Genomic DNA, 26078 nt, shown 5'->3' on the forward strand with positions numbered 1-26078 from the left:
GGAATGTGTCAGTAGATCTGTTTCTACGTTATTTGACAGTTTCTTTCTATTTCTTCCTTTCTGAATTCCAGCCTGTGTTCTTCTCTTTGTAGGATTAGTGATTATATGGATCTGACCCCTGTAGATATCGTAGGGAAGAGATGCTACCACTTCATCCATGCTGAAGACGTGGAGGGCATCAGGCACAGTCACTTGGACTGTAAGTACCTCCTGTGCGGGGGAATAACCCCGGCTGGTGTCAGCTCTCTCTGAGGCTTGTTTGGTTTCAGTGCTGATTTTTCCCTTCATCTTTCCTGTGTACATTTCAGATGACTGTCAGTGTGCAGTGAGAAAAAGTGAGACATCAATCATTTCAACTCGTGTTAGAATTAGATTGAAAGTTGGACCTCGGGCCTAGAGAAATTGCTGGATCTTTAGGCACTCACCCAGAATTCTGTGGTGTCTTGTGCTGTCTCTCCTATGAAGTGGTGGGGAAACCTTTGTCTTAAGTGCTTCCTTGACCCTTTCATTTTCTGGAGAGCAACTTCCACTCTGAAATTTGTGGTCTTAGTTTCAAAATACATGTGGGAGAAGACAAGTTCAAATAAGCCAGAGCCGTATAAAAATGCCTACTTGACCAGCCACAAAACTGGGGTGAGGGGCAAGCCAGGGAGATGGGGCAGAGCACGTCGTGTGGACACAGCAGCTCTCGAACGCAGTGTTTTCGCTGTTTCTGGAAAGAGAGTTATTCAGAAGAGTAGCTATCTCCATCCTCCAACTCCTGGGGAAGAGAAACTTATCTCAGCTCTTTGAATATGGCTGCCAGCCCCTGAGCCACAGGCTGAACTCCAAAAGACCTTCTGTGCATGTGAGCAAAGCAGGAGCATCAGCGATGTGGCTGGCTCCAGCGACACACCAGCAGAATCGTGCAGGACCCCGCATCCAACCGCCCTAGCTGTTCACTCTCTCCATGGAAGGGGTCTGACTAGAGCACTGGTCTGGTGGCCCTCTTCTGACCAGAGGTCCTTTATATGACCATTCAATAGACTCTTCCTGAAAAATGAGTCCCCCCTCCACCCCACCCACAGCTATGTCCCTAGAAGGTTCTAATCCCAGTTCAGACCTCTGAATTTAAATATAGTCACATGCCACTTAGCCAGGTTTTGGTCAACTACCTACCACCTATACAATGGTGGTCCCATGAGATTATAATACTGTATTTTTACTGCACCTTTTCTGTGTTTAGATACACAAATACTTACCACTGTGTTACAGTTGCCTACCGGTATTCAGTAGAGTAACATGCTGTACAACTTTTGGTCCAGGAGCATTAGTCTATACCATATAGCCCATGTGTATAGTAGGCTACACCATCTAGGTTTGTGTCAGTGCACTCTGTGATATCCACACACTGATGAAATACCCTAGCGATGCATTTCTTAGAATGTATTCCCATCATTAAACAACACGTGGCTGTACACACAGGGTGCCACAGATGAGATGGTACAGCCTAAAGTTGAAGCGTTTATGCAGAAAAAGCCAGCCAAGTGGCCTTTGTATTTACCTCCTCTCCCCTTTCTTATCATGGTCAAAGAGAGCTATTTCATATCTTTCCTGCCCTTTGCAATTATTTCTTCATTTCAAACTCAGTAACATGGAGATGTTGAGCTAGCCAGCGTCTTAAAGTATGAACATCCTGTACTGTGTTTTTAACCCTGCGTTAGCAACACTGACATGAAACCAAGTTCAGTGTCAGAATGTGTATGCACCACGTCTCTGGAAAGAGTCTGCCTGCAAGACAGCAGATTCTACTCCCAACACGGAGCATGTGTCTTGATACTGCACACCAGGGATTTAGGGAACACACTTGTTGCTGAGAATGAATGGGTGTTGTGTATCGTAGAAGCAGATGGCTCTTCAATTAATTGGGGAAAAAAATGATGTGGTTTCCTCAAAAGAAACATCAGGTTCTTTGTTACTCAGAGTTTAGAGAAAATGGAGAAAAAATCAGGATCTTTGGAAGAAGCCATGGATATATTTTCGGAATAATATAGGCTAGAGATCCAGACTTCACAAATGAATATATTGCTTTTAGGAACACTGTCATAGACCATGTGTGGAGAGGGGGATGCCTTCTCATTTTGGAATCTTAATTAAGGTCTAAATTCAGAAACCTGATGCTGACAAAAAAAAACAAAAAGAACTTTGTCTTCCTCAGTTATTATTTGGAAAACATCATGCTATCTCTCTGGGATTTGATTTACAGTTTGAAGAAACACAATTCCTCAGGAACAGTGAGCAAGGGCAGTTCATTTCTCCCCATTAAGCAAAGGTCTCCAACAAATATGTTTGATGCCTTTCTTTCCGATTTACTTTTATCTCATTTTCCGTACCCGGAATAATTTCAGAGTGCTGAAAATAAACCACTCCACCATTCACTATTGTGCTATTCTCCTAATTTTTCTGGTATCTTGCCAGCTAATAAACAGAGAAGGTATGCTTTCAAATTCTGATTTTTTTCATTACTTGATATTGACATACTGGCTATTGCTTTATGATTCAGCCTACTAACAATGATTGGGTTCATTCTTTTAACTCATACACATGACTTCTAATTTGGAGTTCTTTTAATAACCTTAAACACATGAAAAACAAATAGAATGAGCTGATAATTCTGCATAGTAAAATACACTTCACATATTTAGCTATCATGCTGTGGAATAACTCCACAATGTCAAGTAGCACACAATTAGTAAAACTGTAGGGGGAGGAAAAAGAGTGTTTTGATCCTGAAGAAGTTTGATCCTAATCAGATTGAAATTTCAGCGTTCTTGTAGTGCTTAATATCTTCAATCACACACAAAAAAAATCAAACTGATTCCAGTGTCAGGTTTTGCATTCTGTGACTGAAATAAAATGCTAAAATATACAAATGCATCTCGCTTTGTACAATAAACATTAACATCATTATAAAGTAAGATTGAGTCTAAAATTGTGTGATGGAATGTCTGATGTTTACCTAATTCTCAAACCAAAGCCAGCCCAGTAACAAAATGACAGACCATGTAATAAGTCTTGGTTGTATAAACACTGGAAGAAAAGGCAAAAAGCCAGCACAGCATCTTGCTTGTCCAAAGCCCTAGGCTATTACTGAAGGATGCCTCAACTGTGCCTTCTTGGCAGGAGAAGGTCATGGCGACATAGAATCAGGTCAAGAATAAGATAGAATTCTAAAACAAAGGGATGGTTAAAAAATAAACCACATTAACTATTTAGTTTTTCTTCCTAGAGCTATTGGCACAATTCCTGGTTCTGTCCTGAAAGATAGGTTGTAGTCATCTGATAATATTTCTGATTTTTTAATATCTGTCTTATGCCCCAGTTTGATAGAATGTTTTTTAAAAAGACTTAATAGTTTTTGATAACTAAAAATACTATCTTTATCACTTATATCTTTTTTCCTTGCCTAGGCATCTGTAAATCCATAAATGAACTTGTCTCTAGAATAAGAAAAGTTAAGAGGAATATCAGCTGTACCAGGATTACAACTCTGATAAATTGAACCAAGAACTTTAGAGCATCTACTCTTCCACTAAGTTAACATGAGATGACTGATAGTTCACTGGATTTCAACAGAAATAATCAGTAAGAATCACATTATTGACGCCAACATGGTAGGTTAGTGAAACTACACCGGGACTGTAAAACCAAGGGAGTTTTAGGGCCCCTTCTTTCACACTGTCACCAAAGATCTCTGTGATTTCTTTTGTTTAAAACCAGTTTCACCAATTCTTCAGGTCAAATCATCATTTAAAGGTTAGAATTTTAAACCATTCACATTAGTAATTACTGGAGCGTCTTCACCTCCTCCTCCCTCCAGTTCTCCGTTGCTCAGGAGGTACAGACTTGGGAGATGATCACTCACAGTTACACACTCCAGTTACCTATGGTGTCTGTGTGGCTCTTCAATTATGAGAGGTTTCAGTGCAACCACCTACCACTCTACTTCTGCCTGTAGCCCCCCAAAAATAGAATGCTAAACCAAACAGATGCATGCTTTGCACTGCTCTTTATTCCCATTTAATCCAGCCCTTTGTCTAGAGAAAGAGCTGAATTTGTCTTAGATATCCCTAGGGTTCTTTGTGGGTCCAATCAGCAATAAGTTTCTAAAACCTTAAAGAGTGGCCTAGAGGAAAACTTCCTTTCTCTTTATGAGGTTCTGCTCCACCAGCAAGGCTCAACGCTGTGGAGCTGTGGGGATTTCAGGGAAAAGGAGCCAGAGACTGTAGGTGTGGTGGCAGTTTTTTCCTTCCTAGCACCTGACCTAGTCTGAGAAAACTCTGGAAGAGTTATTTCAGAAAGACAGAAGGACTGCAGATTGCCTTTGAGATCACAGGCAGTTAAAAAGCATGGCCTATCCAATATACTTGAGGGTTTTTTTTTTTTTAAGTAGCTTAAGTGTTTATTTCTTAATTACAAACTTCTATACTTTCTAACAAAACTAATATACAGCTACCTGATATAATGCATTCCATGCTGTTTTGCATCAGTAACCCCTACACTTCCCTCCTGAAGGCGTCTCATCGCCAAATGCAAGCAGACTGCTTAATGCAGGACTAATTAGTATATCCCCTTCCAGTCTGCAGGCCCTCCATTGTAATTCCTTCCCAGCTCATTTTTTTCCACAACCGAGCATCAATCAAAGTAAGTGCCCTGCCTGCCTAGGCAACACAAGATGTCCTCCATGCATTTGTCATCTGCCACACAAACAAAGGGGGAATTTAATTGTTGGTTTGGGTATGCAGCCACTGCACACAGAAACGGAAGCTGCAAGTGAAGGAAAGAGAAAAGGTGGAAAGTTTGATGGGTGGGCCAAATGCAGATAGCACGGGGGACTTTTTTCTGTTTTCTGATCTCAGCCCTTCTTCAGGGGTGGGTCTTCAGGAATTTAGCTGCAACCTGGTCATTGGCTGGACTTTTCCCAAAGCAAGTAAGCGTTCCCCTTCTGCCATATGAATATGAAAATCCCCATGAAAGGAAATGCATGTAATAGCTACCATGTCTGACTTTCTTCAGAAGCCAAGTCAGCCTTCATCGTGTGCCTGGCCATTAACTGAAAAAACTGTCACAAGGAGACAAGATAAAGGCAGGTTTTTATGCAGGAATGAATTTGTATTATTTTGTCTTACTTGTTTTTTTGGTTGTTTGTGGTTGTTTGTGTTTTTTTGTTTGTTTGTTTGTTTGGTGGAGAGGTACCGGCAGGGAGACAGTGCTCGTTTTGGCTTTTAAAGTCCATGGACAGGCAAGCACAGAGACGAGAGACCAGCGAGAGGGCTGAGCTCCAGCGGCACATCCCTGCTGTGCTTACTACACTGTGCATCAGTGGGGCAGTGGCGTAGGCACCCCCTGGGAACTCAGAGACTCACGTTTTAAGGCCTTCTCCAATCAGAATCTGCAGTTAGCAAGATCCCCAGCTGACTCATATTCATGTGAAAGCTTGAAAAGTACAGACCATACTAGTATTTAGGAGGCACTATTTTACATGACGTAAACAGTAAATACAAACTGAGTATCTGAAGGGTTGTCTTTTCCTCTCCAATCGGATGAATTCTGAGAACAGCAGCAGCAGGTGAGTAGTGAAATAACTCTTAGGGTGCTCCATCAGTATTCAAATGAAACAAGAGTAGGATTAAGAAGCTGACTTCTTTACAAAGATGTAAAGTTTTAAATATCAACGGGAAAAATTTAACAGAGTATACATAGTAATATCCAACCTAGTAAGCAAAAGATCTTACTGGTTTTTTTTCCCTTGGGCAAATATTTTCCTGTGTACTTGACTGTATGAGTGAATATGAGCAGTCGTTTTTTTTCCTATTCAAGTTTACCTAACATTTGTGAGCACTTACTAATGCAAAGCCTGTGTCATTGCTGTGAGGTTTCAAAAACAACCAAGGTATGGTCTCCACCTTCGAGGAGCTTACATACTAGTAGAGAAGGCAGCATGAAACAGCCAATTCTGAATAGCTAGTATGAAATGAGGTCTGTTAAGATGTGCAAACAAAACACAGAAACCCCAGGGGTGAAAGCAACTAAGGGGAGGATGGAGAAAAAGCCCCAGGGGAGGCAGATTTTCCCTGGACTTTGAAAGAGGATGGCAAGAGAGATGGAGGAGTGGTCTAAGGCAGTGCAGGCTTAGAAGAGCATAGGAGAGACATAGAACACAAACACATGATCTGTTCTGTCTCCCCAGAGAGCAAGCCAGAACTTTGATTTGACTGACAAATTCTAATATAATTCTCACATGGATTCGCAAGCTTTTCCTTGTTATTATTTCAATTAGTAGCTGCTTTTAATTTTTTGTTATTTTTATTTATTTATTTATTTATTGAGACAAAGTTTTGCTCTTGTTGCCCATGCTGGAGTGCAATGGCACGATCTCGGCTCACCGCAACTTCCACCTCCTGAGTTCAAGCGATTCTCCTGCCTCAGCCTCCCTAGTAGCTGGGATTACAGGCATGTGCCACCACGCCCAGATAATTTTGTATTTTTAGTAGAGACGGGGTTTCTCCATGTTGGTTAGGCTGGTCTGAAACTCCTGACCTCAGGTGATCCACCCATCTGGGCCTCCCAAAGGGCTGGGATTACAGGCACGAGCCACTGCACCCTGCCTAGTAGCTGCTTTTATTATAGTTTTTTTAAAACCTTGTATTTGACAAAAATAATTATATTTTTTTATGTCATTGCTCTTATAAGGCAATGATCAGAAGAAGGAAAAAAACCAAATACTTCTGGCCTGGCACGGTGGCTCATGCTTATAATCCCAGTACTTTGGGAGGCCAAGGTGGGTGGATCACAAGGTCAGGAGTTCAAGACCAACCTGGCCAACACAGTGAAACCTCGTCTCTACTAAAAATACAAAAATTAGCTGGGCATGGTGGCGGGCACTTGTAATCCCAGCTACGTGGGAGGCTGAGGCAGGAGAATGGCATGAACCTGGGAGGCGGAGCTTGCAGTGAGCCAAGATCACACCACTGCACTCCAGCCTGGGTGACAGAGTGAGACTCCGTCTCAAAAAAAAAAAAAAAAAAAACAATACTTCTGAGTCATCCATTTTAACCTAAATCAGTTAACCTAAATAAAATCAATTCCATTACTTCTTATTAATGGCATCTTGTTCTCAATGTTATACAAACTATTTTTTAAATTGTTTCCTGAAAACATTCAATGATACCCTGCATATCATCAAAAAACTTGTTTTAACTTAAATAAGTGGCATAGGATTGAATTCATGTATGTGTCTGACATACAACAGTTTTCCCACACATGCACGGTTAACTAAAGGTCAGGTCATTCAAACCTCTTCTTGAACTGCCACATCTTCTCTGGCTTCCTAGAACTTTTGGTGCAGCATATCAAGTAGAATGCACCTGGTTACACGTAACAGACAATCCCAGTAAAAATGACTTAACTTTCTCTTCATGATCAGAAGATCAAGATAGCATCCCCATCCTCAGTTCCTCATGGGGCAATGTCCAAAGTGCGGAAGGGGTCAGTCGATGTTTTGTGTTCGTTCTGGAGTGCACAGAAAACATTCCCAGCAGCGCTTCCCCACCAGGGAGCAGGGAGAAGCCTCTTGTGTCTTCTAGTCCCATGTGTCATCGAGTACCCAAGCCTAAGCCACTCACTGGCAAGGGGGTAGAATTACTGTATCTGGCTTAAACAATCAAGGTTTATTCTCCTGGGATTTAGGAGGCGGCCATCCAACACAAAACCCAAAATCAGACTTCTGTTACCCAGAAGGAAGTGGCAGAATAGCTGTTGAGCAGGCGACCAACAGTGACTGCTACATGGAAGAATCTATGTTTTCACAACAAAGTACTTGGATTTCTAAAAATCTACATAACAGATGAACAAATGGAATTTGTCTGGGCTCCTAGAAATATTTCTGACTTTCTGAAACACTCGTTTTTATATACCTGTGCCTCACTACCTGTGTATTTCTTTTTAAAGATGTTTAGTGGACTTAACAAAATGATGGCCTCCAGAAGCACAGGGCCCACCAGAGACAAAATAAATCTGAGTATAAGGTCCACATCATCCCTTTTGTCTGTTTTCACTTCTGCCTATGCCCTAATCAGATTAACTACTTCAGTACTTGATAACACTTAATTGTTGAAGGGAGGTGAAGAATGAACCCAGCTCAAGTCCGACCCCCTTGTGCTTTCATAGACCTACATACCACATGCCATACAGTTGTCACTGTTACAAACTTATTAGTGAGAATGATTGATAAGCATCTCTCTTTCTCATTCAAAGGCAAGTAGTGGTAAATCCCTATTTCCGGAGCGAATAAAACTTTCAACAACCTCTCACAGAGAGACTTCCCACTTGAGTTTCATTGCCCAGTGTCTCATGATATTCCAAACCTAAACCAATCACTGACTAGGGGAATGCAATTATCAAGACTGATGGAGATTAATGTAGGAGGACAGGCCCATGACACATTTTGCACACTCTGATATCCTCTAGAGACTAGCACAGAGTAGGCACTCAAAAAAAATGGATTGAATGAATAAATCCACCATTGTCCTCAGTTCCTAGCCTTAAATTTTTAAATTCCATGCTGAAGAGCCCACCGCTTCTCATTTATACAACAAATTCCCCCCAAAAGAGAAAGTATAGGTCCTAAAAAAATACTCTATCCTTAATTATTTTAGGTTGAGAAGGGAATGAATGAGTGGGACTGAAACTCCCTGGTTGGGCTGAAAACAGCTTGTAAAATACTGTGATCTCAGATGTCCCTTGTGCCAACAATTATTTTGATTCTCCTTGTCCTAGAACACTATCAGTGTTTAAAAGCCTTGTTCTCCAATTCAGTACATTATCATGAAGAAAAGGGGAATTTATTTTTTAAACTTAACAAATTGATGCATTCTAAATCAATGAAAAGTTTTCTGCATGATTCAATATTAACAGTTAATAAAAATCTATCAATTGGCAGTGGTATAGGAAAAAACCTCTCCTGAGGTTGTAAATCACACAGATAGCAATCCAAGCAGGGCCTGTCATTAGCGTATTAAGGGGGAAAATCCATAGATGATGCATACTCATTCACAAAACATCCACAGGTCTTCTGTCCTTAAGCTCATAACTCACAATAAGTATCAAATATCCTTCAATTCTACCAAATATTGCTCAGCATATAGATTTACAAAAAAAACTAAAAACCAATTTCTGGATGCCTGCTATTTAAGACATCTAGCTCACTAATTGCAAAATCTATAGAAAAGTCTGCACAGCATCAAAGCCTCAGCTGATCCTATGAGCAGTTGTAAATGAAAAACTGTCTCTTTTGCGAGTAAATAAAGCACTTAATGCAGTTTCTGGCTATAATTGTGTTTCTCCTGTGGGTTTTGAAAATGACCTTCCTGTAAGCATCAAGGACTGTAACTTTTTAGATAAGGAAACTTGTTCTTGTTTTAAGTCTGTGTCAAGTTCATTCCCCTATAGCCCAGTTTTCAAAAGCCAAAGAAAAAGTAATCCAGAATTTAAAAAAAAAAAAAAAAGGAAAAAGAAAGAAAGAAAGTCCTGTTTCCAGAATGAAGTTCCCTGTCAGCCTGCCTTGGGCCTTAGGTGGAGAAGCAGAGATTAAAGAGTCAGTATTCTTTTTCATGTTTCATCTGCCAGTTTTGTGAATGTAGAAAGAGAACCAGTGGCTACAGCTAAGCACCCAACTGTGGTATTAAGTAGAAAGTGTGATTCTAGCACACCCCCCTCACTTACACACACAGATACACACTCTAGTGAATTCAAAAATAATTTTTGAGTTTCTAGCAGAAGGCACCTGCTCTCCGTTCTCTGCGGCCACTGATGAAGGTACCTCCAGGAGGGGGTGAATGGCGCCACAGATGCGTCCTCCTATCGCCATGACGATAATGAAGCTCTTTGTTCGGCTGTGTGAATGTGAAGTGTGGAATCTCCGATGATCTCACCATTTCCTATTTATTCTATACTTACCTGAATGCACCATGTCTTGCAGCTTTTTAATGCATATGCAAACCACTAAAATGTCCTTTTGTGAAACACTTTGCTAAAAGACCGCTTTTGATATGTGTTCTTCATCTCCTCTTCAAACTGAATTAGACTGCTTCCTTCTTTTTATGACACAACTAACTCACTATTTAGAATCTTTGGCTTTGATTTTGTAGAACAGCCCAACAGGAAGAGACCACGTTCTCTTTTTTTCTCCATATTTCTGAAGGCAAACTTGTACTGATTTGTTTTGATTTACTACCAGAATTATGTTCCCGCCACAGACACTGGCTTCCTTTATGTCCTTTCAGTCATCAGCCTGTTTTCCCAAGGAAAACTGAAATCCCTCTGTTGGTAACTGTGTGCAGGGCCACGGATGTGTGCCTTAGCAAAAAGTTCATCAGATTTGCAGGGAGAGGAATCATTCTCTCTAAGCAGTACTTTCTTATAGGCCAACCACTAAGCTCAAACCAAGACCAGGTGACATTTTAAAAAGATATTCAATAAAAGTAAGCATCCAGTCTTGGGGGGTGGAGGAGTGGCAGGGGAAAGGTATATTTGATGTAAAAGGTCACATGCTCTAAAATGTAAGCACTCTACAATTTTCTTTTGATTGAACTGTATTTGCAGCTTCCTTTACAGTTAGAGATGTGTAGTATTACTATTTTGACTTCAATAGCCAAAGATGCACTTATTCATGGTATTCTAATTGTTAGCTAAGCAAGGCTGGTACAGTTCAACCAGGATGATTTAAATCTCTCCCAGTTCATCTCTATAATAATCTTCTCACAAGTGGAGGTCACTTCTGTCCTCTTAAGAGCACAGCTTATAACTCTAAAGCACCTATAACTTGGAGGATGGGGTGGTGCCAACAACAACCTCCTGGCTTTCCTTCCAGCAACAACAGCCAAAAGCAACTGGTTACACCCTAGGCTTCAGAGGAGCAAGGAACATGTTCTTTTGTGCTAGCAGAGATGTTTCCAGTTATGTCTGGGGCCTTTCAAGATTCTCAGCTAACCTGTGCAGGTGTGTTCATCCTCTCTATGTCTTCAGGTTACTTTGTGAAATCTAAGAAGAGGTCATTTAAAAGTTTTGGGATCCTCGGCTGGGCGCGGTGGCTCATGCCTGTAATCCCAGCACTTTGGGAGGCCGAGGCAGGCGAATCACAAGGTCAGGAGATCGAGACCATCCTGGCTAACACAGTGAAACCCCCGTCTCTACTAAAAATACAAAAACATTAGCCGGGCGCGATGGCAGGCGCCTGTAGTCCCAGCTACTCGGGAGGCTGAGACAGGAGAATGGTGTGAACCTGGGAGGCGGAGCTTGCAGTGAGCCGAGATCGCGCCACTGCACTCCAGCCTGGGCGACAGAGAGAGACTCGTCTCTAAAAAAAAAAAAAAGTTTTGGGGTCCTCAAACTAAAAGTAATTGCTAGAGTACAACTTTAAAGACATAATTCTAGAGATGCTTTGACATGATCAGTGAATTCAACGAGAGACACACAGGCTGCTCGGCCCAAACATTTTGCAGAGCAGAAAGTAAACTTTGGAATAAACCAAAGAAAAGATGCCAGGTTACATGTTAGAGGTACCCAGACCATATGACAAGGATGTGATATTCAAATTAGAATCTCTCTCGCTCTAGTTCCTCTGCCTCTGTTCCTTTCCCTTTGTAGTTTGTAGACATCGTTATGACTTTACTCCGAGGCTCATTGGTGTGATGAGTATCTACCTCTTTTCAAGGGACAATTAACCATCTTTTTAAGGACTTTCATGTCAAGTAACTCACATGGTGCTTATTTTTCTTTTTCCCCACAAAAGGAATTTTATGAAATAAACGTATTCAAATATTCTCTCCTTCCTCACTGCTTTCTAAACCTAAAACTTGAAAATAAAAAACAACAGCCACTGGATTAAAAGAATCAAAAAAGTTTTTCCGTGTTTTTCAAGTTCTCTAATTTATTACACACTAAAAATCTCTTTCAAACTGGCACCAAGGTGGCTTTTCTTCTTGAGCTGATTAGGACCACATGAGCTCAGGAAAAGCTGTCAGATCCTGCCTCTGGCGCAGCTGGAATGATTCAACTGATTTGCCAGTAGGGCTTTATTTTATTTTATTTTATTTTATTTTTTTTCAAGGAAAGAAGCTTCATCCCAAAGTCATAAATTTATATTCTGACAGCCCAAGCAAAAAGTATTTCTTGTTCATTTTTTAAGGAAGTTAATTCCATTATGATTTCTTTTTTCTTTTTTTGAGTCAGAGTCTCACTTTGTCACCAGGCTGGAGTTCAGTGGTGCAATCTCAGCTCACCGCAACCTCTGCCTCCCAGACTCAAGCGATTCTTGTGCCTCAGCCTCCCTCGTAGCTGGGATTACAAGTGCACACAACCACACCTGGCTAATTTTTGGATTTTTAGTAGAGGCAGGGTGTCTCACCACATTGGCCAGGCTAGTCTCGAACTCCTGGCCTCAAGTGATCCATCCGCCTTGGCCTCCCAAACATTGATTTCTTTACGAGATAATTTGTGATATTTTGGGTGATATTTTGGTAAATATGTTGTCCTAACTCTGCACTGTATCTGTGGTTATCTAGATTCCCACTGGTGTGTGGGGGTCTCATTCAGAAAACACTAATCCCTAGGAAAGAGTCATGACCTAAGACCAAGCGAGATTGTCTACCCGTTAGGAATTCTGTGTGTCAGACTGGCCCACAGTAAAACCACAGGTCAGTCAAACTCGTCTCCTTCAACTGCCCACGGTGGGCTCCCGAACCTGCTTTGTGGTATTCACCACAGAAAGTCAAGGGCTATCAAGTGGCTCCCTGACTCCCCAAGGAAGCCTTGAGCAATTCCCTTCCCCTTTTACAGATAACCTCCTCACATCAGAAGTCACCTGTCCTGCCTCTCTCACATTTAACTCTCCTCTCTTGCTAGCTGACCCTTGGCCTGGGTGATAAAGAAAGCTGTATTGTTGTATTCATGGGCCCTAACAAATAAATGCTGGATTTATCTTCTCAGGAAACACAGATCCATTTAAGTAGACCCAGAGTTATCCTACTGTAATTCAAAAAGATGACACCATACAGTCCCTTAGCAAAGGAGCGTTTCAGCCCCCTTCACTACACATATGTGCAGACCACCAGGGAGGCCAATCGTTTGGCTGGATATCCATTTCCAAACTGGGATTTTATTAAGAGAAAGTATTATCAGGAAGGAGGTGGGTGATCTTTACGTTGATTCTGCAGATTCTAAATTGATATTATAACTCCTTTATCCCTTTGCCCCTCTTGTATACTTTGTATACTGGAGATCATTCTTTTTAACATTTTGCCTGCTTTTGGTCAAATTCTAGTCTGGAACTCCCAGGTAGGCTGTGCTGATCTGGCCTGCCATCTCAATGTATTCTTCATGTGATTCTAAAAAGGGACTTCTTAGTCTCTTTGCCTTTGTTCAACATACTAGAACCATTTGGAATTTTTCCTCATTCCAGATACAAAGCAGACAGAATTATACCCCCAACCACTGACTGGGGTACTGTAAGTTTTCTCTGTGAAAACAGTGGACAGAATTATATAATCCATCGTTCCTCTATTAATAGTTAACCAGGTTGAGAGGATTTGAATAAAAGCACATCTTGTTGCATGCAACAATGGTTTGACAGAAGAGCTGTATGGCAGAGTTAGTATTTTACTGCTTTCAGCTTCACCACGTGGTTTTGTAGCCTGGGAAGCCATGCATGCAGAATGGCAGAACTTACAATTGCCTACAAAAGGAGGGTACAATGCGACCTGTGGAGCCACGCTACCAAGAGATGGTGACAGTTCCAGGCCTTCAAAACACCCTAAACTGGCGAGGAGTTTCTGAATGAAACTTGTTATGATTTGAAACACTCATCAGAGTAAGGTTTTTCCAAGTAACAGTTAAGATATAATTACCAGATTTTACAACCGTCCTGTTAGCGTGCTGCGAGAAAAAAAGGAGAATGGAAGAAAACCTTCAAAGTTTATATGTTTGTGGATATAATGGATGTGTGATTTTTGAGCACTTTGAGAACCAGGAAGAGTGGCTCAGGACAAGATGAGAAGAACTTCCACAGCCTTAAACACAGCTCTTTTCCAAAGCGACTTCCCTTTACACCCATCCACCCCCCTCAAAAAAAAAAAAAAAAATCTAAATGTACTTCATGAAACTATTGTATATGAAGCACTTATTAGCCGTAATTAAATGGACAATATGAATTTACTACGTCTTTAGGACTCTGGCTTGTTCTGGTTTAGAGCAAGATGATTAATGCAAATACATATTACTTGAGATAACCATTTAGCAGCTAATTTAGCCAAATTTATTACAGCAGTTAGAGGTTTTTCATTTTAGCAGACGGAGACAAGGACATGCCAAAAGTGGGCAACGTAGATGAGTGCACACTGCCCTCTAGTGGCCAACCTGCTGGTGAGCTTTTGCGGGGCGCCGAGTTGCTGCAATCCGTAGCCAAGTAGTAACAGCAGGTTTTCCACATTTCCGGCACCCTTTTAAACCATTCCCATCCACAGCACTTTATTTCAGGGGATGATTTACTGTGCTTTCCCCTTTTACTAGCTCAGGATTACCCAGATACAAATCAAATCAATTTCAACTTGGCGAGATTTTGGTTAAAGTATCATTTTTAACATCTGCATTTTAAAGCTCTCTTCCAGTGGGTATTTAATGGCACCGTTTCACATTACTGATTGTTTTTACTTGTTCCTTCATTTGGGGCCATATTTCAGAGTCTGTGTGGAGCTGTCACTCTGTTTGGCTCCAGCCAAGTCAATTCTGTGCCTCCCTCAGGCCAGTGTTGCTCTCTGACTCCACTAGGGAATTTATTTTGTTGAACATTCAGCGAAGTCTCATCAGAATCTCCCCCGACTGACCGGTGTAAATTTAGTTCATCCGAGGACTATAAATTCTGTTAGACAAGATCAAAAGGAACAGACATATAAGGACGCGGGTTGAGATTGCTCACACTGAGGAGAAATGATCAAAGACGAGGGGTAAAGCATCTTTGGAACCATTCAAATATCCAGAATCTCAAAGAGGTCTACCTCAAAGCTATGAATAAATCACATACAAATTTGCCTTTCTTACCATCTGATGTCAAACCCATTGACAATATCCACACCGCATTAGGTGTTCTGTGAGCCAAAAAGATTTGTAGTCCTTTTATTCTTTTCACACCATGGCTGCCCAAAACGGAATAAAGTCTTGCTACAAATGCCAGTAACCCTGGCTCCAGAGCTGCCACTCCACTGAATTGATTTCATTTGTCCTACTAATGGCATTCTATATTAAGCATACAGAGGGTCACCCTGGCTTGGTGCAGGTCCATTTTTAGGCTTAAGGCTTTGCAGAGATTTAAAAAAATTATTTGATCCCAGTCTTAATACAACGCCTTTGTTTTTCTTCCTCCAGTGCTGAATAAGGGTCAGTGTGTGACAAAGTACTATCGCTGGATGCAGAAGAACGGAGGATATATTTGGATACAGTCCAGTGCCACCATAGCTATTAATGCCAAGAATGCAAATGAAAAGAATATCATCTGGGTGAATTACCTTCTTAGGTATATTTTCTGCTTCTTTTCTATTTCTGTCCTGGTTATAAAATATGCAGCCCTATGGTTAATAGCTGACATGTTGTGAATATTATCTTTTGACAGTACCTGGTGTGGAATTTCATGGCAATTCTGCTATTCTTTCCACAAGATTCAAATAAATGTGAGAAGATCAAACTATGTTGAAAGGGACTTACAGGAAAGATTTCAAGATTTTCAGTAATTCTCGGTCTGTCAGCATTTGGGCATCTCTGCAGAAGTTGCTTTGGTTTTCTCACAAATGCTTAGAAGAATACAGACTTCAGCCTACAGCTGAAACATTCAAAAAGCATCTCCTCTTCCCCTCCACAGACACACTCACACACTCCAGTTCTTGTGACAATTAAGTAAAACAGAATGAGAGAAAAGTGGCAGGGAACATTATATTCCTCTTATATTTCATTCCTTTGATGCCCTTAGCATATTACATAGGGTTTGACTTCCTGGGCATTCAAGTTTTGGTAAACAAAGTGAGTTGCTTTGCCGGAATCAAACAATAGCAGTGTAAAAATGAAGGCAATCTTTTGTTGTTGTTGTTGTTGTTGTTTTGTTTTTTGTTTTTTGTTTTTTTTTTTTTTTTGGCCCTCTGCTTTGACATCTTGGGCAAGCTTTACTGCTCTTAAAGTGTGTCCTTAACATTCTGTCTACAAGTGAGCCCAAGCTCAGCTGCTTCCTGAATTCCGGTGGGAGACACCATTTCTCTCCCTTCCCAATCTACGTTCTGCCTTTGGATTCAAACTAGCAGAAAACTAACCAAGACCCACAGATTGGGTCATCTGAGTTTGGGGGCAGGCTTTCTGGGAGGTTCACGCCAATCCTGGCGTGACACTATCACAGCACTTGGCCTGGCTCCCTCCCACCCCCATCATTCTGGTCTTTGGCTTCTCCTGGCCTAAAGCCACCAAGCAGAGCCCACACGTGGTCTGAGTAGGAAAATTTCCAATAGGTCTTATGAATGGAAGTTGGTGCCCTTTGGCTGATCATTTAGACAGGGAGTACCTGAATCCCATTTTTCTTTGAGACAGCCAAATGGAGCTGAGAAGCTAACAACCATGGCTCATCAGCACACTGGCCCTTCAGAGTGTGTTCACATACTTTGGTGATGACTTGAAGGCATGAATGTGCTTGCTAGCAACAGCATATCAATCAGACACTAATGATTATTGCTCTAGAGAGGGCCTTAATGTGCACCACTTAAAAGAGTCTTCATTTATCTACTTTCTATTTCCTTTTTTTGACCTCTTCTGCTCTCCATTAATTCTCTCTAAAGGTAAAAGGATGTGTATTGAATGTGGCTTTCTCCAAGGCCTGATTTCCGTGCAAAGTCTCCCCTGTGTTTGTGATGTGTTCAAGATGAGTTCTGATATCACGGAATCCTTGCACATAGTTTTATGGAATAATTACTATAGGGAATGCAGGTGGTTATGAAAACTCATATGCCAGACAGAAAATAGAATAAGGTCTTGTGGCACTGCCATTCTTTTGCTAGGCAAAATGATACTGTGACAAGGAGACCCATCACCATTAAGAATGAAATGCTGGAAACAGGCACCCTAGGGCTAGCAGTGTCTGGCTCCCATGTTGACGAAACATAGGTACTGAAGTCATCTATGTGGTTGTTACTCCCATTCTGTGAGATTTCTTCCTATCTGGATCTTTCTCACTGCCTCATCAGCCTCATGACTTCCTCCTCTGCCTACAAATGCAAGGAGTAAGAAGAGCTAAGCAGTCAGTCTCTGAATACTATTGATCTAGCCTAGGATCAGATGGTACAAACTCATGAGTTTTGGTGATTCTATTCCATCAAATCCCATGTGGATAGGAAGGAAGTTTTGGTATCGAAGACCAGTCTTCAACCTCAGAAGCTTCAATCTCAGGCATAGAAGACCTGTTTCAGCTGACCTACAAACCCTCCCTGAAGTCAATGATAAAGGACTCTAAGTTGTAGGGCAAGTGATCTGTGAGCCCCCAAAGAAGACTAACGTCATGGGCTTTAGCAGGGGAAACTCCACCAAGACAGCCATTCACTGGCATCACTTCTATAGAGCAGAGATCTAGAAAGAAAATGACGTGGCCCTGGCAAAACAGCAACTGCAGAAGTTTGGTTTTCTTTCCCACATTCTTGTCTATTATTCTTCCCTGAGCAATCCTTTCACGTCACTTCTTCCTTCCCAGAACCCTTGCACCCAGGCCCCAATCCAGGCTTGTCCTTCCCTGTTCTGAAGCTACCGCTCCTCCAGTCTTCTTCCCATTCCCTTGTAACACTTAATAGAATTATAGACTCTTAGAGTATTCAGAGAAGGAGTCCATCTTCCCACCTTTAGTCTCATCTGATTATCTAGAGAAAGCTTTGCTGCTGAAGCTAATTCACACTAAGGAGTAAATGCCTGATAATCCATTTTAGTGAATTACCCCTCCCAGGAACATTTGCAGTTTTGGAGTAGTTACTGAAATAGTGACTCTTTACTATAGGAATTTCGCTAGAGATTAGCAAATGAGTCAGTAATCATCAATTTTAAGTCTCTGCTTGGCTAGCCATCATGGAAAAATAGAAGAGGCATTTCCCATTTTGAAGCAGGAGGATTTCCTTGTGCCTTCAGATTACAGGAGCCTACTCTCCTCATACATCAGGTGGCCTTGGAGTGGCATTTCCAGAAGACAGGTCAAACTGACTTAACATGCTCTCTCTTCCAAAAGAGCCTTGTTTCCAAACTAAAAATAGAACAAAAATTAAGCACATTTGTGCAAGTGAGGTTAGATCCCTTCTGTTAGGGCCTCTTTCACACTGGGACTCTCCCCACTGCAATCAGATTTCCAGCTAACAAGCCACAGGTGTACACCACATGAGCAGATGAAAATGTGATTGTAATGGGTGTGTTGACAGTTCGGTAGCCATAATCCATGCATCCCAAGGTGCACCTGTGCATCTGTCAGATAGGCACCAAGGGCTCTGCCACCCCACCAATAGCGTGGAAGCAATCTGAGCAGCTGAGAAGCTACATCAAGGACCCAAAACAAAGGTACTGAGGCCATGGACTCATCAGGAGCCCAAGAGAAGACAGGACACACCAGGAGGCACGGGAATTAATTGTTGAGAGTACTTCTCATCCTCCCTTCCCCCAGGTGTTACTCTGGGAGGACTGTCAAGCAGCACAGTTCCCTGGCCCCCAGTGGTACCTGATTATTTAAAAGCTTCTCTATGGCTTTCATGGAGCATTTGGGTATTCAATCATTGCAGCAGGGTGCACCTGGCACATGCAAGCCAAGCTTCCATAAAATCCCATGAAGAGCTGAGAAATGATTTCATGTTTAGTCTTTGAAACTTTCTAAACTCCAGAAGTCTGGGACAAAGAAGTGGGGGAGAAGATGGTCCAAACAAACCATGCAGAATGGGTGTCTGCACTCCTGACCAGTGCCTCCCTCCCACAGCAATCCTGAGTACAAGGACACACCCATGGACATCGCACAGCTCCCCCATCTGCCGGAGAAAACTTCCGAATCCTCGGAGACATCCGACTCTGAGTCAGACTCTAAAGACACCTCAGGTATTACAGGTATTATTCCTTCTTCTCCATGTTCTGCAGTGATGGCTTGCCCACCACACATGGGGGGTGGGCAATGGCCAGAGGGCCATCATCAGAGGCAAAGCAACTGGTCACATTTCAGAGAGACATATGTCATATCAAGTTATTACTGAGTCTCCGCCTCTCTCCACACACACATACATATAATTGTACACCAGTACATACCTGTATGTACTCTATATGTATATATACACACAATACATATAGATATGTAGTGCTGGATAAATACGTGTGTGTGTGTGTATATATGTATGTATATATGTTGTGTGTATATATACACACAGAAGAAAGAGATCTTTTGAGATCTGACAGATCTCTTTCTTTAAATATACAGAAAGAGATTGATTGCTATTAGCAATCATTTAATGTCAATCCACTGGCCATACAGAAGGAACCCCGCTCTAACCTCATAGCTAGCTCTCGACCTCTACTAGAGGCAGGTACTAGGGCCAGCTCCAAGAGAGTCTGTGACTTTGAGCCCCAAATATTCACATTCCCACCAAGCTGGGACCGAGCCTCTAAAGTAGGATACTTAATGGCATTGATCAGTGCCCCTTTCAGGGTGCTGGACTGTTACTTATTTCCTGAGTCTATGCAGAACAAACTCATGCCTTTTCATTTCTTTTGGGGAAGCAGACTTCCTGAGTAGTTCTTTGGGACACAGAAAATTAGTATAAAAATGTGCTTTTCCTCCCATCCCCAACCCTCTTCCAGAGACACTCATAACGCCAGGGAGCACCAAACTTGTAGGATTTTACAGCTGCAAGAAAATCCTAAACCTCTTCTAACCCTCCCTCTTCTGCTACAAAAGGGGAGGCAATGACCACAGCCTCTTGTCCAGGCTGCCAGTCAGGCTTCATCCCTCAATCTTCAGAGGTTGTGTTACTGGAAAAATCTATTCTCCCAAAAATGTGGCAGCTAGGTTTCCCTGACAACCCCCTACCATGATGGCACCTGAGCTCCAGCTCCTTGTTTACATGTACAAGGGTTACGGTACATGTAAACATGTATCCCTTCCTCCAGACCCAGCTTCAGGGAGGCAGGAAGAGGGCAGAGCACTCAAGGTAGATCTTCACTGTCTTCCTGTCCCTAAATTGCATTAATTTGAAAGTTCTTGACAAAGACATAAAAAGTCCTAGAATTGGTAGTCTCTGCCCCTTTTTAATATAGTATATCGTTGTGAACAAAACAAAGAAAAATTCCTAGCCCCAGTGAGCTGATATACTAGTGGGAGGAAGAGACAAGTCAATAAAACTAAAATATACAGTGAGGCAGCGCAGTGGCTCATGGCTGTAATCCCAGCACTTTGGGAGGCTGAGGTGGGCGCAATGCTTGAGTCCAGGAGTTTGAGACCGGCCTGGGCAACATGGCAAGACCCTGTCTCTACAAAAAAAAAAAAAAAAAAATCAGCCATGTGTGGTGGTAGGCACCTGTGGTCTTAGCCACTCTGGAGGCCGAGGCAGGAGGATCGCTTGAGCTGGGGAGGGCAAGGCTGCCATGAGCGGTGACCATCCCGCTGTACTCCAGCCTGAGGCACAGAGGCAGACCCTGCCAAAAATAATAATAATAAATAATAAAAATAAAGCTATACAGTGAATCAGATGATGGTAAGTGCTGTGGGGGAGAATAACTTATGGAATGGAAAGAAGGAGAGTGGCTCTCAGTAATGAACAAAATATTCACCAAGGGAAAATGCAGACTCTTTAGAAAGTCACCTTGCATGTCATCATTTTTCTGTGCCACACCTTAATCCAGGTTAATAACCTGACTTCCTGAGCATCCTTGTGGGACTTCTTAAACTTGAATGTGCCTGAGAATCACCTGCGGGTCATATTCCAATGCAGAACCTGATGCAGTCTATCTGGGTGGGAGCAGAGAGTCTGCATTTGCAACAGATGTCCAGATGATTGCCAGTGCCGCTGGTCCTCGGCCGGCACTTTTTAAGTAACCGTCTAGCTAATCCAGGCCCTCAGCAGAGAGAAAGCCCAGGCTTTAAGACCTCTGAAGGTGATGGAGAAGCCCGTGATGAGGACGGACACTTGCCCTGCTCCCTGCCCCAGCCCCTGCAGGTGACAGGCTGGGTCGCCCCGCTAACCTGGTGTCTTCTCTCTCTTCTCTCCCCATCCCCGCCACCGCCGGCCCCGGGCCCCACGCAGAGGACAACGAGAACTCCAAGTCCGACGAGAAAGGGAACCAGTCCGAGAACAGCGAAGACCCGGAGCCCGACCGGAAGAAGTCGGGCAACGCTTGTGACAACGACATGAACTGCAACGACGACGGCCATAGCTCCAGTAACCCGGACAGCCGCGACAGCGACGACAGCTTCGAGCACTCGGACTTTGAGAACCCCAAGGCGGGCGAGGACGGCTTCGGTGCGCTGGGCCCGATGCAGATCAAGGTGGAGCGCTACGTGGAGAGTGAGTCGGATCTGCGGCTGCAGAACTGCGAGTCACTCACGTCCGATAGTGCCAAGGACTCGGACAGCGCGGGCGAGACGGGTGCTCAGGCCTCCAGCAAGCACCAGAAGCGCAAGAAAAGGCGGAAACGGCAGAAGGGTGGCAGCGCCAGCCGCCGGCGCCTGTCCAGTGCGTCGAGCCCGGGCGGCCTGGACGCGGGCCTGGTGGAGCCCCCGCGGTTGCTGTCCTCCCCCAACAGTGCCTCGGTGCTCAAGATCAAGACGGAGATCTCAGAACCCATCAACTTCGACAACGACAGCAGCATCTGGAACTACCCGCCCAACCGGGAGATCTCCAGGAACGAGTCCCCCTACAGCATGACCAAGCCCCCCAGCTCCGAGCACTTCCCGTCCCCGCAGGGCGGCGGCGGTGGGGGTGGTGGCAGCGGGGGACTGCACGTGGCCATCCCCGACTCGGTCCTCACACCGCCCGGCGCCGACGGCGCGGCTGCCCGCAAGACTCAGTTCGGCGCCTCGGCCACCACAGCCCTGGCCTCCGTTGCCTCCGACCCACTGTCACCCCCGCTCTCAGCGTCCCCACGGGACAAGCACCCCGGGAACGGCGGCGGGGGCGGGGGCGGGGGCGGCGGCGCGGGGGGCGGCGGCCCCAGCGCGTCCAACTCCTTGCTGTACACTGGGGACCTAGAGGCGCTGCAGAGGTTGCAGGCGGGCAACGTCGTGCTCCCGCTGGTGCACAGGGTGACCGGGACCCTGGCCGCCACCAGCACGGCCGCACAGAGGGTCTATACCACGGGCACCATCCGCTACGCGCCCGCCGAGGTGACCCTGGCCATGCAGGGCAACCTGCTGCCCAACGCGCACGCTGTTAACTTCGTGGACGTTAACAGCCCTGGCTTCGGCCTCGACCCCAAGACGCCCATGGAGATGCTCTACCACCACGTGCACCGGCTCAACATGTCAGGACCGTTCGGCGGCGCAGTGAGCGCAGCCAGCCTGACGCAGATGCCCGCCGGCAACGTGTTCACCACGGCCGAGGGACTCTTCTCCACGCTGCCCTTCCCCGTCTACAGCAACGGCATCCATGCGGCACAGACTCTGGAGCGCAAGGAGGACTGAGGCGCCGCCTGTCCTGGGCCCGGCCAGGCCCCGCTCGGAGGAGGCATCGTCGGCATTTTCGTTTAGACCTTTAATTCTAGCACTTTGAATTCGAGCAGGTCAGCGTCTTCTCTCGCCACGACGGTCCCCATTCCACCCCTCTTTCTTTCACCTGACTTATTCTTTCGTGTAAAGATATGTTTATTTTTTGCCTTCAGAGGGTCAGACGACCAGTTGCCTGCCGTTTTGTCTTCTTCTAAGATGTGTGTTGGGTTGTTTTGCTTTCCTTTGCATCTTTATTAAGATGTCTTTCATGTGTATATGCCTCTGCCATAGAATACTCAGTCTTGTGGTCAAGAGAGTTCTCAAGTGACAACCATTGGGGTTTCTTCATAAAGATCTTGATATGATCAAGATGGAAAGAGACAAGCATAAACAATGTGCCCTGTTTGACTAAGTCAAATGAAATGGGGTGGTTTTTTGTTTCTGTTCCTAATTCCTTTAAAAAAAATAGGGGGAATAGTATTTTAGAATTTTATGCAGAATTTAATTCTCTTTTTACGGTTAAGATTTTAAGATTTTCTTACTTGCACATAAAAAATAATTTGGGTTCTTAAACTTAATTTCTGGCCTGTGACTAGAATGTTTAAAAAAAAAAAGTCGGACTAAATGTTAATTACTGAAACATTAACTTAATTTCTAAAACCATGGTGCTATCATTTATTAATCTGTAATGTCTTCATACAAAATGCAGCTCCTGGGCTGGGTTTTGGGGGAAAAAAAAATTGTGTTCTGTCCTGGTCTGGAGTCCATTGCTGCAGTCTCCTTGGTTAGTTAAGACAAAGCCCTCATTAACGTTTGCTGCAGGACTTAAAATTTTTTACCTCCCAACTAACAAACATAGCCTCATATTAAATTTAATGGGTCAGTAAAGCCCTTTTTAAAGGGGCTGCTGGGAAACTCAATCAAACTGATTTGAGGAGCAGTTTAGGTACATACTGCCTTTTGTTTAGCTTTTTGTTTTCCTTACTCAGTCTAACTGAGGCTAATTTTGCAACTTCAATAACACTTCAGAGTAAAAGAAGGAAAATATTTAACATGTTTTTGGTTTTTTTCATTTCTTGCTTAAAAAAAGGAAGGTTGTATTTTGGGGGACTGATTTGATTTGATGGAATTTCTTTCCCTTTGGTTCTTATTTCTGGGTTGAAACCAATAAGTTTTAAAACTAAAGAATGGGTTAATAAGCTTCAGACAGATAACTGCAACTGAAAACTGCACATTAAGTAAAAAAAAAAAAAAGAAAAAGAAAAAAAATCCTATTTTGTCTTTGTTGCCAGAAGTCAGTGTGGTGTCAAACACTCCAAATGACTGTCAAGTATAAATTCTTCTTCCACTTCATTTTTGGCAGCTGTTTGTTAAGGCATCTAATAACAGATGTGAGAACTGTAATGTGTACAATGTGTACGTGTCCTTGGCTGTCAGTCCCATTGCAGTTTCAATGTGTGTTTCTATATGCAGTATATACTAAGCTAATGTAGTTGTTTTGTCCTTTGTCTTATCTGTGCTCTATCTCTAGTCCGGAGTGGTACAGTCCCATTCCTGCAGTCCTAGTGAATCCAGTGATTCTTGGGGGTTAGTGGGTTTTGTGTGGTGGCCTTCCTCTGTAATGTCACCCTATGCTGCTTCTACTGTCTGTGAATCTTCCGTTTTACCTTTTAAAATTCCTGCTGTTGCTTTGCTGGTGTATATTCTCCCTACCTCTCCTCTCTTTCCCTCCCTTTCCCATCTCCCTGTCTCCCTCCTCTTCAGTCCTTCCCCATCCCCAAAATCTGTTTCATTCTCAGAGATAAAAAGACTCTTAACTAGCTCAAGGTTAATGGAGCCATTTTTCCCACAACGGAATTCTGGGTATGACTCTCTCTTCTGGAGTGCAACACAAAGCACTGAAGAATAATGCTCAGATATATTAAATAAATTGATGCCATATAGCCTCAGTTGTTAACATTCCCAGAGTCCCTTGTGCTCTACCTATAAGCAGTGGGTGCTTTTCTTTGGTTTCCTTTCAGGTTGGCTGATGGAGCAATATATAAAGCAATTACCAGTGAGACAGAAAATTCTTTCAAAGGTCAACCAACATTTTTAAGAAACAAAATAGGAGGGGATAATGGAATCTAGAATTGTCATATATATTTGTTTACTTGTGCAATGCTAATATAGTAACTCGGCTGTCCTTTGAATATCACTGTGTTGAGTAGGTTCCTCTAGGACCTTTGATTTCATGAGCTGGGCCCAAACCACGGTGGGATAATAACAAAAAGAAGTTAAATGCCGCAAATTTTAATAGTGAGCTTACTTGAAGGATTTAAGTAGGTTTAGAAGGTGAAGAAAGCCAACGGAGAAATTTACAGATTACTTTTGGAAGCTCTACTCTAGCTATCGAACAATCAAAGGAATGCACCTATCAGCTACAAAGAACAGCTAGACAGCTGTTTTTTTTTTTCTTTTATAAATGTTTCTGTGTTGTGTCAAAATGATTTCTGGTGATTTAAACTAACAGATAATCACAGCTGCTGTCTAAATCCATAGTGTTGAAAATTACAAAATGAAAAAAAAAAAAAAACACTTCATTACCTGTGAAGACTGTGTCTGTGTTTTTAACTATTTCTTGTACAAATATATGAAAACTTTTATGAGGAGACTGGTGCCAAGTAGCTGAATAATGGGGAAAGGGATATTCTGTTCGTAAAAACCTTAGCAGTGTTACCAACTCTACGATATATATATAAAAAAATAATTAAAACGTTACAAAGCGACAGCTATGGTACATTTGTTTTGTGTGAAGCTAACCGGACCTAACTTCCTGAGTGCCTGGCTTATTTTGAAACATTTTTTTTCATTGACCATTGATAATGCTGCAAATCAGAAATGTACATACTTCATTTACAACAGGGTTCTTTTTATACTTTTGTAGATTCTCATACATGTCACATACATGGTTGTCTTTATGTAACTTAATTTTTTCATCCGCAGGTGCCATTTTCATAATAAACTTCTCTTGGATTTGTTACTATCTGGCATCATTTCTTTTACATGTAACCATCCTGACTAATGAATGCTGGTAGTATTTGTTTAAGCAGGTACCTTGGTCATTATTCTTTATTTAAAAAAAAAGAAAAAGTAAAAAAAAAAAAATGCATTCGTATTTTTGCTAGTTTTGGAAAAAAATATATAGCTTGTGTACTGATGAGGCTGACAAGGCACAGATAAGATGCTAATCCAAATACTACACCAAACTTGCAACCATCCTAAATTTTCAGCTACCCCAATTCATTGTCATACTGAGCATTTT

At 42.8% G+C, this 26078-nt stretch overlaps 1 protein-coding gene across 6 annotated transcripts in view; it reads left to right on the plus strand.

Annotated features, from left to right (window-relative positions):
* Positions 1-25796, plus strand: part of NPAS3 (neuronal PAS domain protein 3) — an 867987-nt gene extending 842191 nt beyond the window's left edge. For 4 of the 6 annotated variants that reach the window (XM_025392822.1, XM_025392819.1, XM_025392820.1 and 1 more), the window contains 4 exons: positions 93-199; positions 15457-15604; positions 19064-19188; positions 21375-25796. In XM_025392822.1, coding sequence (XP_025248607.1) covers positions 93-199; positions 15457-15604; positions 19064-19188; positions 21375-22750 — 1756 coding nt within the window. In that variant the 3' untranslated portion in view covers positions 22751-25796. The remainder of the gene's footprint in view (positions 1-92; positions 200-15456; positions 15605-19063; positions 19189-21374) is intronic. The other 2 variants (XM_025392817.1, XM_025392818.1) reach the window with 1 other exon arrangement.
* The last annotated feature ends 282 nt before the right edge of the window (positions 25797-26078 follow it).

Source organism: Theropithecus gelada, chromosome 7b, assembly GCF_003255815.1.
Source record: "Theropithecus gelada isolate Dixy chromosome 7b, Tgel_1.0, whole genome shotgun sequence".
Classification (NCBI taxonomy): domain Eukaryota; kingdom Metazoa; phylum Chordata; class Mammalia; order Primates; family Cercopithecidae; genus Theropithecus; species Theropithecus gelada.